The sequence below is a fragment of the Boleophthalmus pectinirostris genome, unplaced genomic scaffold (genome assembly GCF_026225935.1).
Source record: "Boleophthalmus pectinirostris isolate CB_2022bp ecotype Guang Dong unplaced genomic scaffold, ASM2622593v1 HiC_scaffold_19, whole genome shotgun sequence".
Taxonomy (NCBI): Eukaryota; Metazoa; Chordata; class Actinopteri; order Gobiiformes; family Gobiidae; genus Boleophthalmus; species Boleophthalmus pectinirostris.
Genome location: NW_026571140.1, coordinates 35,365,286 through 35,381,381, shown reverse-complemented (window position 1 = coordinate 35,381,381; position 16,096 = coordinate 35,365,286). Strand labels below are relative to the sequence as shown.

Below are 16,096 nucleotides of genomic sequence, written 5' to 3'. Positions count from 1 at the left end.
CTGTTATTTATTTTGCATCAGGAACATTTTTTTTTCCATGGAGCCACATGAGAAAGAGAAAATATTATGGAGGGCCGAAATGCTTAACTCAATTTGGCATATTATTAATTGTATTTATTTATAAAAAGCAGTAAATATCATTGTTTTGATGAGCTGGTAAGACTGGTACGAGTTTATGTTGTGATTAAGCAATGAAAAAGGGAGGTTGTCTTACAGAAAATGTCATTTAAAAAAACACCTCTAAAATAAAAGCAATCCGGCATTAGTCCACGCATGAGGTAAAATGATAAAATGTTTATTTTGTAATTCTGAATTATCTTAAACGGGCCGGTCAGAGTCGACCAAAGGGCCGTATGTGACCCAGGAGCTGGACAATGCCCAGGTCTGATCTGGAGTAATTTGACTTAATGTTATAAGAGCCTTGGAGACTCTTATAACAGATTCGAGCTGAGGAAGATGGCAAGAATTAAAGTAGTTAGTAGTTCTAGCTGTTTCCCGTTTGTCTGTGGTTTGTTTAAACAGTTTTCTGCAATAGCGTCACATGACCAATGTGATGAATCCAGCGAATCAGGAAGGCGCAAGTCACAGTGACGTGGTCCAATAAGGACGGCAACTAGAGCTCCTACGTCAGCGCATCAATGTTTTCAGGTGTCCACACGGTGCCAGATCAGAGCTGTACTCAGGTGAATTCATGGAAGCTGGTGGCACCAGGTCGTTCCATCTGTGGAGCCGTTTTCCATCGAATTAGTGCGGACGAACACTGCATCCACAATGAAAACAACTCAAATATGTACTAGTGTGGACGGGGCCTGAGAGTCTTTAACTACCAAACCAAAAGAGTTTTAGTGACAAGACTAAAAGATAAACTAATCACTATTTTAATTTAATCAATCATCAATATTTTCCTGCGGGGTGGTGCTTGTGTCTGCTGAGCCTTTAGACATACTAATGACTGCTCTGTTCTCAGGTAGAAATCAGATTTATTTACACAAAGACAGACTGAGAGAAACGTTTCCATAATATAAATTTCCATCACAATTATATTTATATTTACTATTTTATTTTGGCGCTAGATTCCAATACCACGTTGATAGAAAAAAAACAAATAAATAAAAAAAAAAAACATTCTTTAGACAACAGAATGTGATTTTCCTGAGCTCTTATTCTGAAACAGCTCAATTTCACTTTTCATTTTTCAAAGCATGGGACTGCCACGAGTGCAGGAGGGGGAGGGTTGCCATACCAACGCAGCCGTCATGGGACCCGGAGACGTAAGCACCGCTGTTACCGTGGAAACCCAGTGAACGGAGCTCAGTGATTGGCTGCTGGGCGTCAGGGGCAACAATAATAAGGAAGGAACAGAGAGGGATGCTAATGGAGTTTTACAGGACTCCAGGCTTCTTGTACACAGGGGGGAGGATCAAACCTTTCTGCTGACATTGACATTAAATTTGAATAAATGTAGATGTTTTTATTACATGTAAGTTTTCCATGGAAAGTGTCAAATTGGTGCGATTGCTGGTTGTTAAAAATAGTCAAACGAATATCATTATTATGAGAAGAAACATCACAATTTTACTATTATTCATGAACATTCAGTCCTTAATTCACTTGCATTCAACTTCACCATTGTTCGAGGTGGTTTTGTGATTTCAAACTTTCTGAATGATAAAAATAAAAGGTGCTGTACCAGATTTTTACAGTCTTAAAACACATGAGAAACAGAACTAGTTTATTTTGAACTGTTTGCATTGATCCAAAGTTATTCCTCACTTATCTTGAGCATTTTGAGCATCCTAATTATTCACAGTGATGACTTGATAAGTACTTTTGCAGAATTTACAACAACTAACATGTTAACAGTGCACTTCCTGATTACTGGACAATAATACGCTTCATAAAATGATTGGGACAGTACACAGCTGACAGTTTGATCTCTGTTTTTTATTAACCTTTCATCTAACCTGGAAAAACAAAGGCTTTCTTACGCAGCTCTGTGCAGGCGGAAGGAACAGAAAGCAACAGCTGATCATTAGATCACAGGAGTACGAGTCGACACGGCTCTGTGTGATTAGAGAATAATGTAGGAAGGGAGTAAGTCTGAGCAGAAGCACCTTGGATGAGCTGAGAAACTAATTATTAATTGGATTTCTCCTTTGCCATGGATTCTACCAGGACGACTGAGGGACTGTACACACGTCTACACACATCTACACACATCTACTCACATCTACACTCATCTACACACATCTACTCACAACTACACTCATCTACACACATCTACTCACAACTACACTCATCTACACACATCACTCACACTACACACATCTACACACATCTACTCACAACTACACTCATCTACACACATCTACACTCATCTACACACATCTACTCACAACTACACACATCTACACACATCTACACACATCTACACACATCTACTCACATCTACACACATCTACACACAATCACACTCATCTACACCACATCTACTCACAACTACACTCATCTACACACGTCTACTCACAACTACACTCATCTACACACGTCTACTACAACTACAACACATCTACTCACAACTACACTCATCTACACACATCTACTCACAACTACACTACTACACACTCACTCACACATCTACACACATCTACACACATCTACACACATCTACACTCATCTACACATCTACTCTACTACACACATCTACACACATCTACACACATCTACACTCATCTACACACATCTACACACATCTACACACATCTACACTCATCTACACACATCTACACTCATCTACACACATCTACTCACAACTACACTCATCTACACACATCTACACTCATCTACACACATCTACTCACAACTACACTCATCTACACACATCTACACACATCTACACACATCTACACTCATCTACACACATCTACACACATCTACACACATCTACACACACATCTACTCACAACTACTCACAACTACACTCATCTACACACATCTACTCACAACTACTCACAACTACACTCATCTACACACATCTACTCACAACTACTCACATCTACACACATCTACACACATCTACTCACAACTACACTCATCTACACACATCTACACACATCTACACACATCTACACACATCTACACACATCTACACATCTACACACATCTACTCACAACTACACTCATCTACACACATCTACACACATCTACACACATCTACACTCATCTACACACATCTACACTCATCTACACACATCTACTCACAACTACACACTACACACATCTACACACATCTACACACACACTACACTCATCTACACACATCTACTCTACACACACTACTCACAACTACACTCATCTACACACATCTACACTCATCTACACACATCTACTCACAACTACACTCATCTACACACACTCATCTACACACATCTACACACATCTACTCACATCTACACACATCTACTCACAACTACACTCATCTACACACATCTACTCACAACTACACTCATCTACACACGTCTACTCACAACTACACACATCTACACACATCTACACACATCTACACTCATCTACACACATCTACTCACAACTACTCACAACTACACTCATCTACACACATCTACACACACACACTACACATCTACACACATCTACTCACAACTACTCACAAACTACACTCATCTACACACATCTACTCACAACTACTCACAACTACACTCATCTACACACATCTACTACACACACTACTCACAACTACACTCATCTACTCACAACTACACTCATCTACTCACATCTACTAACACTACTCACAACTACACACATCTACACACATCTACATCTACACATCTACACACATCTACTCACACTACACACATCTACTACACACTACAACTACACACATCTAACACACACTACACACTACTCTACACACACTACACTATCTACACACACTCACAACTACACTCATCTACACACATCTACTCACAACTACACTCATCTACACACATCTACTCACAACTCTACACTCATCTACACACATCTACTCACAACTACACTCATCTACACACATCTACACACATCTACTCACATCTACTCACAACTACACTCATCTACACACATCTACTCACAACTACACTCATCTACACACATCTACTCACAACTACACACATCTACTCACATCTACTCACAACTACACTCATCTACACACATCTACTCACAACTACACTCATCTACACACATCTACTCACAACTACACTCATCTACACACATCTACTCACAACTACACTCATCTACACACATCTACTCACATCTACTCACAACTACACTCATCTACTCACAACTACACTCATCTACACACATCTACTCACAACTACACTCATCTACTCACAACTACACACATCTACTCACAACTACACTCATCTACTCACAACTACACTCATCTACTCACAACTACACTCATCTACTCACAACTCACATCTACTCACAACTACACTCATCTACACACATCTACTCACAACTACACTCATCTACACTCATCTACTCACAACTACACTCATCTACACACATCTACACACATCTACTCACAACTACACTCATCTACTCACATCTACTCACATCTACTCACAACTACACTCATCTACACACATCTACTCACAACTACACTCATCTACACACATCTACTCACAACTACACTCATCTACTCACATCTACTCACAACTACACTCATCTACTCACATCTACTCACAACTACACTCATCTACACACATCTACTCACAACTACACTCATCTACACACATCTACTCACAACTACACTCATCTACACTCATCTACTCACAACTACACACATCTACTCACAACTACACTCATCTACACTCATCTACTCACAACTACACTCATCTACTCACAACTACACACATCTACTCACAACTACACTCATCTACACTCATCTACACACATCTACTCACACACTACACTCATCTACACTCATCTACTCACAACTACACTCATCTACACTCATCTACTCACAACTACACTCACTACTCACAACTACACTCATCTACACACATCTACACATCTACTCACAACTACACTCTACACTCATCTACACACATCTACTCACAACTACACTCATCTACACTCATCTACTCACAACTACACTCATCTACTCACAACTACACTCATCTACACACATCTACTCACAACTACACTCATCTACACTCATCTACACACATCTACTCACAACTACACTCATCTACACTCATCTACTCACAACTACACTCATCTACACTCATCTACTCACAACTACACTCATCTACACACATCTACTCACAACTACACTCATCTACACTCATCTACTCACAACTACACTCATCTACACACATCTACTCACATCTACTACACATCTACTCACAACTACACTCATCTACACACATCTACTCACAACTACACTCATCTACACTCATCTACTCACAACTACACTCATCTACACACATCTACTCACAACTACACTCATCTACACACATCTACTCACAACTACACTCATCTACACTCATCTACACACATCTACTCACAACTACACTCATCTACACACATCTACTCACAACTACACTCATCTACACACATCTACTCACAACTACACTCATCTACTCACAACTACACTCATCTACACACATCTACTCACAACTACACTCATCTACACACATCTACTCACAACTACACTCATCTACTCACATCTACTCACAACTACACTCACTCAACTACACTCATCTACTCACAAACTACACTCATCTACTCACACTACACTCATCACTCAACTACACTACATCTACACATCTACTCACAACTACACTCATCTACACACATCTACTCACAACTACACTCATCTACACACACATCTACTCACACAACTACACTCATCTACACTCATCTACTCACAACTACACTCATCTACACCACATCTACTCACAACTACACTCATTCTACACACATCTACTCACAACTACACTCATCTACACACATCTACTCACAACTACACTCATCTACACACATCTACTCACAACTACACTCATCTACTCACAACTACACTCAACTACACACATCTACTACACTCATCTACTCACACTCACTCATCTACTCACAACTACACTCATCTACACACATCTACTCACAACTACACTCATCTACACACATACTCACAACTACACTCATCTACACACATCTACTCACAACTACACTCACTCACACTCACACTCACTCACACTCACAACTACACTCATCTACACACTCATCTACTCACAACTACACTCATCTACACACATCTACTCACAACTACACTCATCTACTCACATCTACTCACAACTACACTCATCTACACACATCTACTCACACTACACTCATCTACTCACATCTACTCACAACTACACTCATCTACTACTCACATCTACTCACAACTACACTCATCTACACACACTCACATCTACTCACAACTACACACTCATCTACTCACATCTACTCACATCTACTCACATCTACTCACATCTACTCACAACTACACTCATCTACTCACATCTACTCACAACTACACTCATCTACACACATCTACTCACAACTACACTCATCTACACACATCTACTCACAACTACACTCATCTACTCACATCTACTCACAACTACACTCATCTACTCACATCTACTCACAACTACACTCATCTACTCACATCTACACTCATCTACACTCATCTACACTCATCTACACACGTCTTGTAAATAGAACCATACCAATGCCCCTGCCTCCTAGTGGACAGAGAAGGCCGTCACACTCAAGGGCACAGGTGTGGTCTACCCCCAATATTTTTTTATGAATTCTTTCCAAAAACACACAGAGTCTGGGCAGGTCCAAAATAAGTGAGAGGTGGTTTCATATTTCAGTTCACAAAATGTACAGTTTGTGTCCATTGCCCTTCTAAGATGATTCTTTATTGGATACCAGCGATGTAGAAGTTTGTAGCAGATTTCCCTTTGCCTGTTGGTGATGATATATTTGTGAGGTAACGTTCAAAACATTTTTCCATGGAATATTGTCAGTAGAGTCCGGCTGCACGAGTAGGGCTCCGTTTGGGAGGTGCACTTGTGCTGATAATCGCTCTTTTTCCACGGCGACTCATTATAAGGCAAGTTTAATTGAAGATGAAGCCAAGTACCGTATTTTCCAGGCTATTAGGCCCTCTGGATTATAGGGCGCACTGTTATGAAATGGTGCTCTGGATTGCGGGGCGCGCAGCCGTTTTTTGATGGGGTTGGAGGCTTAAGAGCATGTCCAAGAGCCCGGAAAATATGTTAAGTTCCTTTTGAAAAGTTTTTCAAAGTTTGGTGCGCAGCGTCTTCACTCACGTCTGCTCAAACCACCATCTTCAGGTGCGGCCCTGTCCTGCCGCTTCCCCAGTTTAGGCTTCTGTCTACACTAATGACATCACTCTGTTGTAGCCAATGAAAACAGCGGCAGGTGTAACCCTGTCAACATATCACTGAATACATCTCAGAATGTCTAATAAAAAAATGTGAACTGAAATGAGTTAAATAATACTATTGAGTTCGGAAAAATATAGCAGAATAAAAGTATATTTTTGTTTATTAAAGTAAAATGGCAAATATTGGTAGGGACTATTTTGTCTTCCCCAAATATTGGTTGTGACATGTCCACACCGTCCCTATGCAAACCTACGCCCTTGGTCGCACTCATGAGTACAGGTCACAGTGATGCGTCATCGCTCTACAGTTGGCAGTGAACCTTGTGGTGAATCCCTCTGCCACCAATCCACAGTGTGAGTATTATTTCATTTCATTTACATTAAGTTAATTACAGCACACATACTTTAATTTAATTCCTTTATTTAGACTTAAATTCTAATTTGGGTGCACACATTTTAGTTAATATAAGTCTGAATTATTTACTTACACTTGTGGCCAGACAGAGGACCTTTGGCAGAGACCATCCACGACGAACAAACGAGGGAGAAGCACTTTTTAGTTTGTTTTCCTAAGTTTGTTTGTCTAGTTTGTTTAAGTTTACTTTATTATCACTTATTATTTTGTGTATTATACTTATTTGCCTTTTTGTTACTTTGATTAAGTTAGTTGTTTTATTAATTATGTGTTCTCTTGTGTTCAGTTTTAGTTGGGCCTCATGTATCATGTATTTAATCATGTATTTAAACACCCCTGTTCTCTTTCGGGTTGGGTTAGTTTTGTTCTGTTCAGTTTGATTTAATTTACCCCAGTTGGGCCCAGATTTTTGTTAACGATTTACCTAATTTGAGGATTTGTTAAATTATATTTTTTAATACCTTGTCTTTGTCTTTCTCTTTGGTCCACGACAAAACTCAATGAACAGTGTCAATTATTTTAAGACATGTGGAGGATGCATTCAAATAAAAAAGATCAACATATTCTATTACAAATAAGACGGTTGCAGTGACAAGGTGCTTTACTTCAAAAGGAAAAACTCAGCTACTTACAGGAGAAGAAACCCAATTTAAGTTTTAGTTTCTTCCGCTGTACTGGGGCAAGACTCGATTTTCCTCAAATACACGGAAAAAAGTCAGGTACTGGCCTTTTAATGATGAAGGAAAACCATTATAATAGTCTTAGACCATTTAAGCTCTAAAACGTCGGGTTTGCATAATGTCTCCTTTCATGACGGGAATCCCTGCGGTTATCCGTCGCTCACAAACTCTCCACTGCTGTGACAGGCGCGGTGACAGGTGCAATGACATCTATAATATTCCGTGACATATTATAGATGCAGTGACAGGGGCAGTGACAGGCGCGGTGACAGGTGCACACAGCTCTGTGTCGTAGTTTAAATATTGTGTCATTTCCTGGGTTGACTCCACAGTTTGACTCTGAGTTTAAAGCTCGTTCTGATAACAGCGCGGCGCTCCTGGCTGTGTCTGTCAGAGGAGCTGTGGGAAACTGCTGCTTTGGGAATAAACCGGGGCAAATGACAGACACGGGATTCAAGTCAGGATTACATTTACTTGTACGTAATAGTACAGTTTATGCAACGACTTTCTAATGTCACACCTGTTTAATTTGTACAGTGCAAAATAACTAGGGCTGGGCAAAAATTAAAAAACTTAATCGCATGAGTTCCTGTGATTAATCATCAACACGAAACCAATTAATTAATTCAAAAGTAGCATATAGTGCACTTTTGAATCACTTTGCACCTGTAACTGACAAAACTGTTTTAGAGATCGTTACCAGTCTGAGTTCATCTACTTGCTGCCTGGACATGTTACCCACTAGATTTCTAAAATCCGTCCTCAACAGTTTACTTTCACCACTCACTCACATAGTTAACATGTCACTTCAATCTGGAACATTCCCAAATGCGTTGAAAACTGCGGTCATTAAGCCTCTCCTAAAGAAGAGCAGTCTTGATGCCACAGTACTGAACAATTTCCGACCCATCTCAAATCTGCCGTTTTTTGGCAAAGTCCTTGAAAAAGCTGTTTACCAACAGCTTACGAACTTTCTCCAAATGAACAACTCCTTTGATGTTTTCCAGTCAGGTTTTAGAGCCCACCACAACACTGAGACTGCTCTTATCAAGGTGACAAATGACATCCACCTGAACACTGATGCAGGCAAAGTCTCAGTCTTGATCCTGTTAGATCTGAGTGCTGCTTTTGACCCTGTCGATCATGGGATCCTCTTACAGAGACTAGAGGACTGGGTGGGCATCTCTGGTACTGTACTAAACTGGTTCCCAGAGTCACGACTAAACAAGGGGAGTCAGAGTTTCAGGTTCATGCAGCTAAAACCTGGAACAGTCTTCCTGAACATGTGAGACAGACTCTTCTGTGACGCTGTTTAAATCCAGACTCAAAACATTTCTGTTTAACTGTGCATATAACTGAAAGGTTTTCATTCCACACTCTTCTCTCCAATTTATGTCTCTCTTTTTTAATTTTAATCTTCATGATTATTTATGTTTTGATTTGTTTTTATTATGATTTTAATGTATTTCTTATTCTGTAAAGCACTTTGAATTACTTTGTGTACGAATTGTGCTATACAAATAAACTTGCCTTGCCTTGCCTTGCCTTTTATTAGAAATGTAAACAAAAGTGCTGTACAATTGATGTGCAAACAGCATTTCTTTATACAGGAGCAGGGCACTAGTTTGTAAAGTCCATGTTTATACTTACGCATCTTACCCAAAAAAAGAACCAATTTCAGTGCAGTTTGTCAATTCCGAAAATTTGACTTAATGAATTTGACTTTAATGTGTTAATGTGTTGATGTTGGATTTAGTGTATGAGAGACTGGTGGTTGTTGGAGATGTATATTAGCAGCCACACTTGTCCCAGTCTGTCCCGGGGCAGCTGTGGCAGTGGCAGGTGTAGGACTCTCACCTGGACTGTAGATGTTCCAGTTGCACCTGCAGGTTCTCCGTCTGCTCCACCTGCTCGTCCAGTGACCTCTGCAGCTTCCTCGACTGGTTATGGGCCTCATCCAACTAAACGCAAACATTTATTACATGATTTATTGCTGTAAAAATACATGGTTCAGCATATTCTTTTCAATATTTTTCTCACTATTAAACACTAAATGATCACTATTATTATAGAACTGTATGTAGCCTGCGCTCTTACAGTTTAAAAAGGTCTTACAATCAACTGAACCTCTGTTGCCAATCCCTAATAATAAAAACACAGAGAGTTTTTCACACTCTCAGTACAGTATATGGACAGGCCTCATGTGAAAGCTCAGAACCTCCAGAATTCCCTCACTGAGCAGCAGAGGCCGCACTAGCACTGATTCATGAATGGCTGCAGATGCTGGGGTTTAGGTAGAGAACATTCAGACCAGAGAGAGGCATTTTAGGTTTAACCAAGTGAACCAAAACACCAAATTATAACACCAACAATGTACCATATTTTTTGGACTATAAGCCACAGTTTTTTTCATGGTTTGGGTGTTTCCTGCAACTTAATACTCCGGTGCGACTTTTTCACACTGAAGCAGCGAGAGGCTCTAGTCTTGTGTGTCAGTATCTGCTGCTCCTATTACTCCTGTATCAATGTCATTTGGCTCTATTGTGCATGTCTCCTGCAGAAAGAGCCACTGTCCTGCTGCAAGTAGTGAAATATTAAGCAGAAAACGGTAATCGAGCAGCAGAAAGAAAGTTTGGAGTGAGCGAGAAACTTGTGACAACCGGGCAGGTGCACCATGCAACTTTCCTGGAAGTCATTGGCTGGATAGACAACGTCTGGACTTCAGTGACACCAAATCCATCCTGTTGGGATTCGGAAAGGCCGGAATAATTCTAACTGGAACTGATGCTGAGTCTGATGACAGCTACACAGAAGAGGAAGCGGCGCTCAGTTTACCTCCGGAGGTCACGGAGTTGATCAGAAGTGACACAGAGGATGAAAAATTCAATGGGTTTAGTGATTTGGAGTGAGATGGAGAGTTTGTTCAACTTGTTCTGTTATTTATGCTATAGTTATCTGAAGATTCATATGTTACATTAACATACCAGATGCCTATTCAGTCTGTTGTTCTCTGTTCTATTGTTCTTACTATAACTTGCCTTTTAAGGATGAAATGTCGGGTCCTGGTCTCTGATTTTATAAAATAAATTTCCCCCAAAAAGTGCGACTTATAGTCCTGTATATTTGATTTGAGAATGTGTGTCTCATATCCTGGGACACAGTTTGCTCATATTTAAGGATTTTAAACTCTAAATCTTATATACAGTTCCTTTAAATCATTTTTAGTGCAACTGGAAACATGATAAAGGTTTATGAATGAAATTTATGGATAAAGACACCGGAAACAGTGGGAGCAGAGTCTTGTCTGTACCTCGTCCTCCGCCTGTCCCAGCTCCTTCTTCAGCTCTTCCACTCTGAGCCGAAGCTTCTTCACCTCCGCCTCGTGCCCCTCCATTCGTCTGTTGGCGTGGGCCAGCTCCGCCGTCTTCTCCTGGAACTGCTTCTTTAGTTTAGCGTGGACGTGTCTCAGGTCTGCCAGCTCCTGAGAGGAAACACAGGCGCAGGTTAGTTTAATGTCTATTCAGATACTTGCTTTGACACAGCAAAAAAGTAGTCTGCGGTTTGATTCCTGGTCCAGACATTGATGTGGAGTTTGCATAAGCGGTTTTCTCTGGCTTCTCTCAATGTAAGTACAACCTCAGTTTTTAAGTGGCTCTAGACAAATACAACTAGTAATAAAGTAGAGATTGTTAGTCAGGCTGGTGCCACCTAGTGCCACCGCTGAATTTCATTTCTCTCCAGCGACTAGGTCAGGAATTGGAATACACTAGATGGTTTGCAAGAACCCAGGAAGATGTAGACCGCGCACCAGCCAATCAGAGAAGAGCTGTGAAGCCATGACGTCAAACTCAAGCATCTGTCTGAGTCCCTTTTGTGGAACAGCACAACAGTAAACAAAATGGTCGAGATGGATGTAGACGAAGACAGACATTCTGTGTTGGCAACGATTCCCGAGATCGAGGATTTAAAACCGGAACAAAGAGAATGTTTGGTGAATTTTATCAAGGGGAAAGATGCTACTGTCCTTCTTCCTACGGGATTTAGCGCATTACATACGTCACGAACAAATAGCAGCGATTGGTTAAATAAAAAAGTACCCGCCTACTGTGGAGCGAACAAATCTTAATAGTACAAGGTTAGACGGTTTCCACGAAGTGAAACCGGCTAAGAGATTGTACCCACTACTAAGAATTGTACTTGAAAATATGTCTGTATCTCTGGATAGTCACTGTACATTATACAAAGAATTACAATTTTAATTTCATTCATTTACCCTCAGGGGGAAACAACATGTATTATCAACCAAAATAAGTTTTCAGTATATACACTACTGGTCAAAAGTTTTAGAACACCCTAATTTTTCTAGTTATTTATTGCAGTTCAAGTCGTGTAAATTCAATGAAGACCTTGAAATGGTACAAAGGTAAGAACTGAACAGACAGAGGTTAAAAAAAAGGTAAAAGATACAAAACACAAGTCCAAGCTCTGCCAAAACTATCTCAGAAAAAAAAGAACAAGATGATAAACTTGAAAACATGGAGTGTCCAGCACAGTGTCCAGACTTAAACTCCATCGAGCTGGTTTGGGATGAACTGGACAGAAGAGTGAAAGTCAAACAAACTACAAGTGCCACACATTTATGGGAACTTCTGCAACAGACTTGGGAAGAACTTTCTGAAGAATATTTGATTTCTATTGTAAAAAGAATATCTGCAAAAGGTGGATACTTTCATTAATCAAAAGTTTAAATATGTTTTGGTCAACAGTAAACAGTAAAAAACTGTAACTCTAAAACTTTTGACCGGTAGTGTATACTGACAAATCAATACGTTATTAGCATTACTCATATTTGAGAGCAGGTTTTTGGCTCCTCTATTCACCATTGTACATTTAACAACTTGTAATTTAGTAATTTTTAGTTTATTTCTGTGCTGTGCTCTTTGTAAAGTGTTGAAAAGCGTTATATAAACTGAACTGCCTGAGATCCAGAATGCGCACGTCATCAACACTTAAATACAATAAGCGAGTCATGGTCGGTCAAAAAAAAGAATATGGCTGCTTAAGAGGAAAAAAGAAAGGAAAAAGTATCACAGGAGAGTGAAAAACATTGTGGATTTCTGCAAAATTTATGAGAGAAGCTCTAAACTCTGTAAATCTGAGGTGAGAGAAATGACGTTTAGTTTGAAAACATAGGTGACCAATGAGCTCCTTTGTTCACATGCGTCACTGAAAAAAAACAAATCAGATTGGACGATCATGATTGGTTGGATGAGATGGGGAACAGACTGCTCTCTCTGTATAAAAAAACAACAACAATGTATTATTATTATTATTATTATTAAAGAAAAAGACATATTTAGTTCTTCAGTTCACTGAGTTGTGAAAAATCGTTTACCATATTTTCTGGACTATAGGGCGCACTTAAAAGCCTTTAATTTAATCAAAAAATGACGTTTTATAATCCAGAGCGCTTTATATATGAATTTATTTGGGTGCCTTAGTACAACTTTAGTAAACTACAACGATGCACCACTTCCCGCATTATGGCTCCCGTAGTCAGGAGCATTGTGGAGTAACACATACTGTGATTCCTTTTAATATCAAAATGCACCTGTCAAGAGACACGTTTACAACGCCCACTTTAAACTCAAGGCTGTTATAAAGTGAAAGTGCGAGCTGTGTGGGAGCAGTGGATGAGAGAAGGAGAACACACATTCACCATTCAACTGTGGTCCGAGCTTTTACCAAGACCGGAATCATCACTGAACTGCCAGGGAACAGTAACCACACTGACTCGGATAATGACGAGAGGGATGCCGTAATCGCCGAACTGTTTTGAACAAGTATGAGTTATTGTGAATATCAGACAGTATTTTTTTTATGCGTTACAACTGAACAAAGTTGAGAGTTACTGTGAATGTGTTAAATAAAGTTTGACTGACTTATCTAACTGTTGTGTTTCGTTTAATGCGCCTTATAGTCCGGTGCGGTTTATTTGTGAAAAAACTTCGAAAATAGACCATTCAATGACAGTGCGCCTTATAATCCAGAGCGCCCTATAGTGTGGAAAATATGGTATATTTCTCTTAAGACTTGGCTACAACATTCTCATTCAGAGCAGGTCTTGTATCTTTTCATCCGCCTTGAAAATCTATTCTATAATTTTTCAGTTTTCTGTCTGAAGCGCCCTCCTCTCCGGCCTTACACAGGGTCGAGGAGAGAAGAGGCTGTACTTGGCGCTAATAGCATCATCAATAATGCACCATTGTCATTCAGTGCACTTAAATGTACTCAGATTTGGCCCCGCTCACACCTAAAGCTCCCTCCACTCTTCCGCTTCCAAGAAATCTGCCCCTCGCCTCCTTCATCTGCCCCTCCTTCTGCGTCAGGAACAACAAGGAAGATCCGAGGTGTAATGGGACGCAGCTGCTGGTCGATATAGACTTTTTATTTATTTATACAGAGCTCGGCGTTAGACTAACCTTAAGAGTAAAGAGACCTGTACAAAAGGTGGAAGCATTAGCAGTGATCGGGCTGAACAGTGGCACATTCCAGTTCATATTAAAGTTTGTATATTACACAAAATGGATTTATGCCATGTTATTATGCTGCTACCTCCTCAAAAACATACCTGGAGTTGTGTTTTGCTTCATTCACACATCCTTTATTGTTAGTCTGTCTACATCTTCAAAGTTTAAAATGATCTTGAATCATTCTAGTGAAGGTGTATGGAGTTTAAAAACACAGTGGAGCACTTCAAAACATGTGTGAATGAAACGAAACATAACTCCAGGTATGTTTGTGATGAGAAAACAACATTATAACTTTGATTTTCTTCCGCTTATCTGGGGCCAGATCGTGGGGGCAGCTCTCTAAGCAGGGACTTCCTTCACCCTGGACACTTCCACCATCTCCTCCAAGGTGTTCCCAGGCCACCTGAGAGACACAGTCCCCCCAGCGTGTCCTGGGTCTTCCCCGGGACCTCCTTCCGGTCGGACATGCCCGGAACACCTCCTGAGGAAGGCGTCCAGGAGGCATCCAGAACAGATGCCCAAACTACCTCAGCTGGCTCCTCTCGATGTGGAGGATCAGTGGCTCTACTCCGAGCTCCTCCCGTGTGACTGAGTTCCCCACCCTATCTCTAAGGGAGCGCCCAGCCACCTTGCCTCGCACGCTTGCACCTCGAAACTCATGTATCTGCAATCTCGTCCTTTCAGTCACTACCCAAAGCTCATGACCGTAGATGAGGGCAGGAACGTAGACTGACCGGTAAATCGAGAGCTTTGCCTTTCGGTTCAGCTCCCTCTTCACCACAACGGTCTGATACAGCGACCGCATCACTGCCGATGCTGCACCGATCCACCTGTCAATCTCACGGTCTTGTTCACGAGTGACGGAAGGATGGAGTGTGAGACTGACATTATAACAAAGATCTGAAAATATTGTAATCTGGGCGTGTTGAACTACCATTCACAGAAAAAGTAGGAAAAGTAGATTCTTTCTGAAAATTGTGTACAGTTTTATCATCGGGGACAC

At 40.5% G+C, this 16,096-nt stretch overlaps 1 protein-coding gene across 1 annotated transcript in view; it reads right to left on the bottom strand.

Moving 5' to 3' along the window:
- The window catches only part of LOC110158820 (coiled-coil domain-containing protein 102A), a 187,098-nt gene that overhangs the window by 11,303 nt on the left and 159,699 nt on the right, over window positions 1-16,096 (bottom strand). The window contains 2 exon segments of the mRNA XM_055155025.1: window positions 10,418-10,521; window positions 11,871-12,041. Coding sequence (XP_055011000.1) covers window positions 10,418-10,521; window positions 11,871-12,041 — 275 coding nt within the window.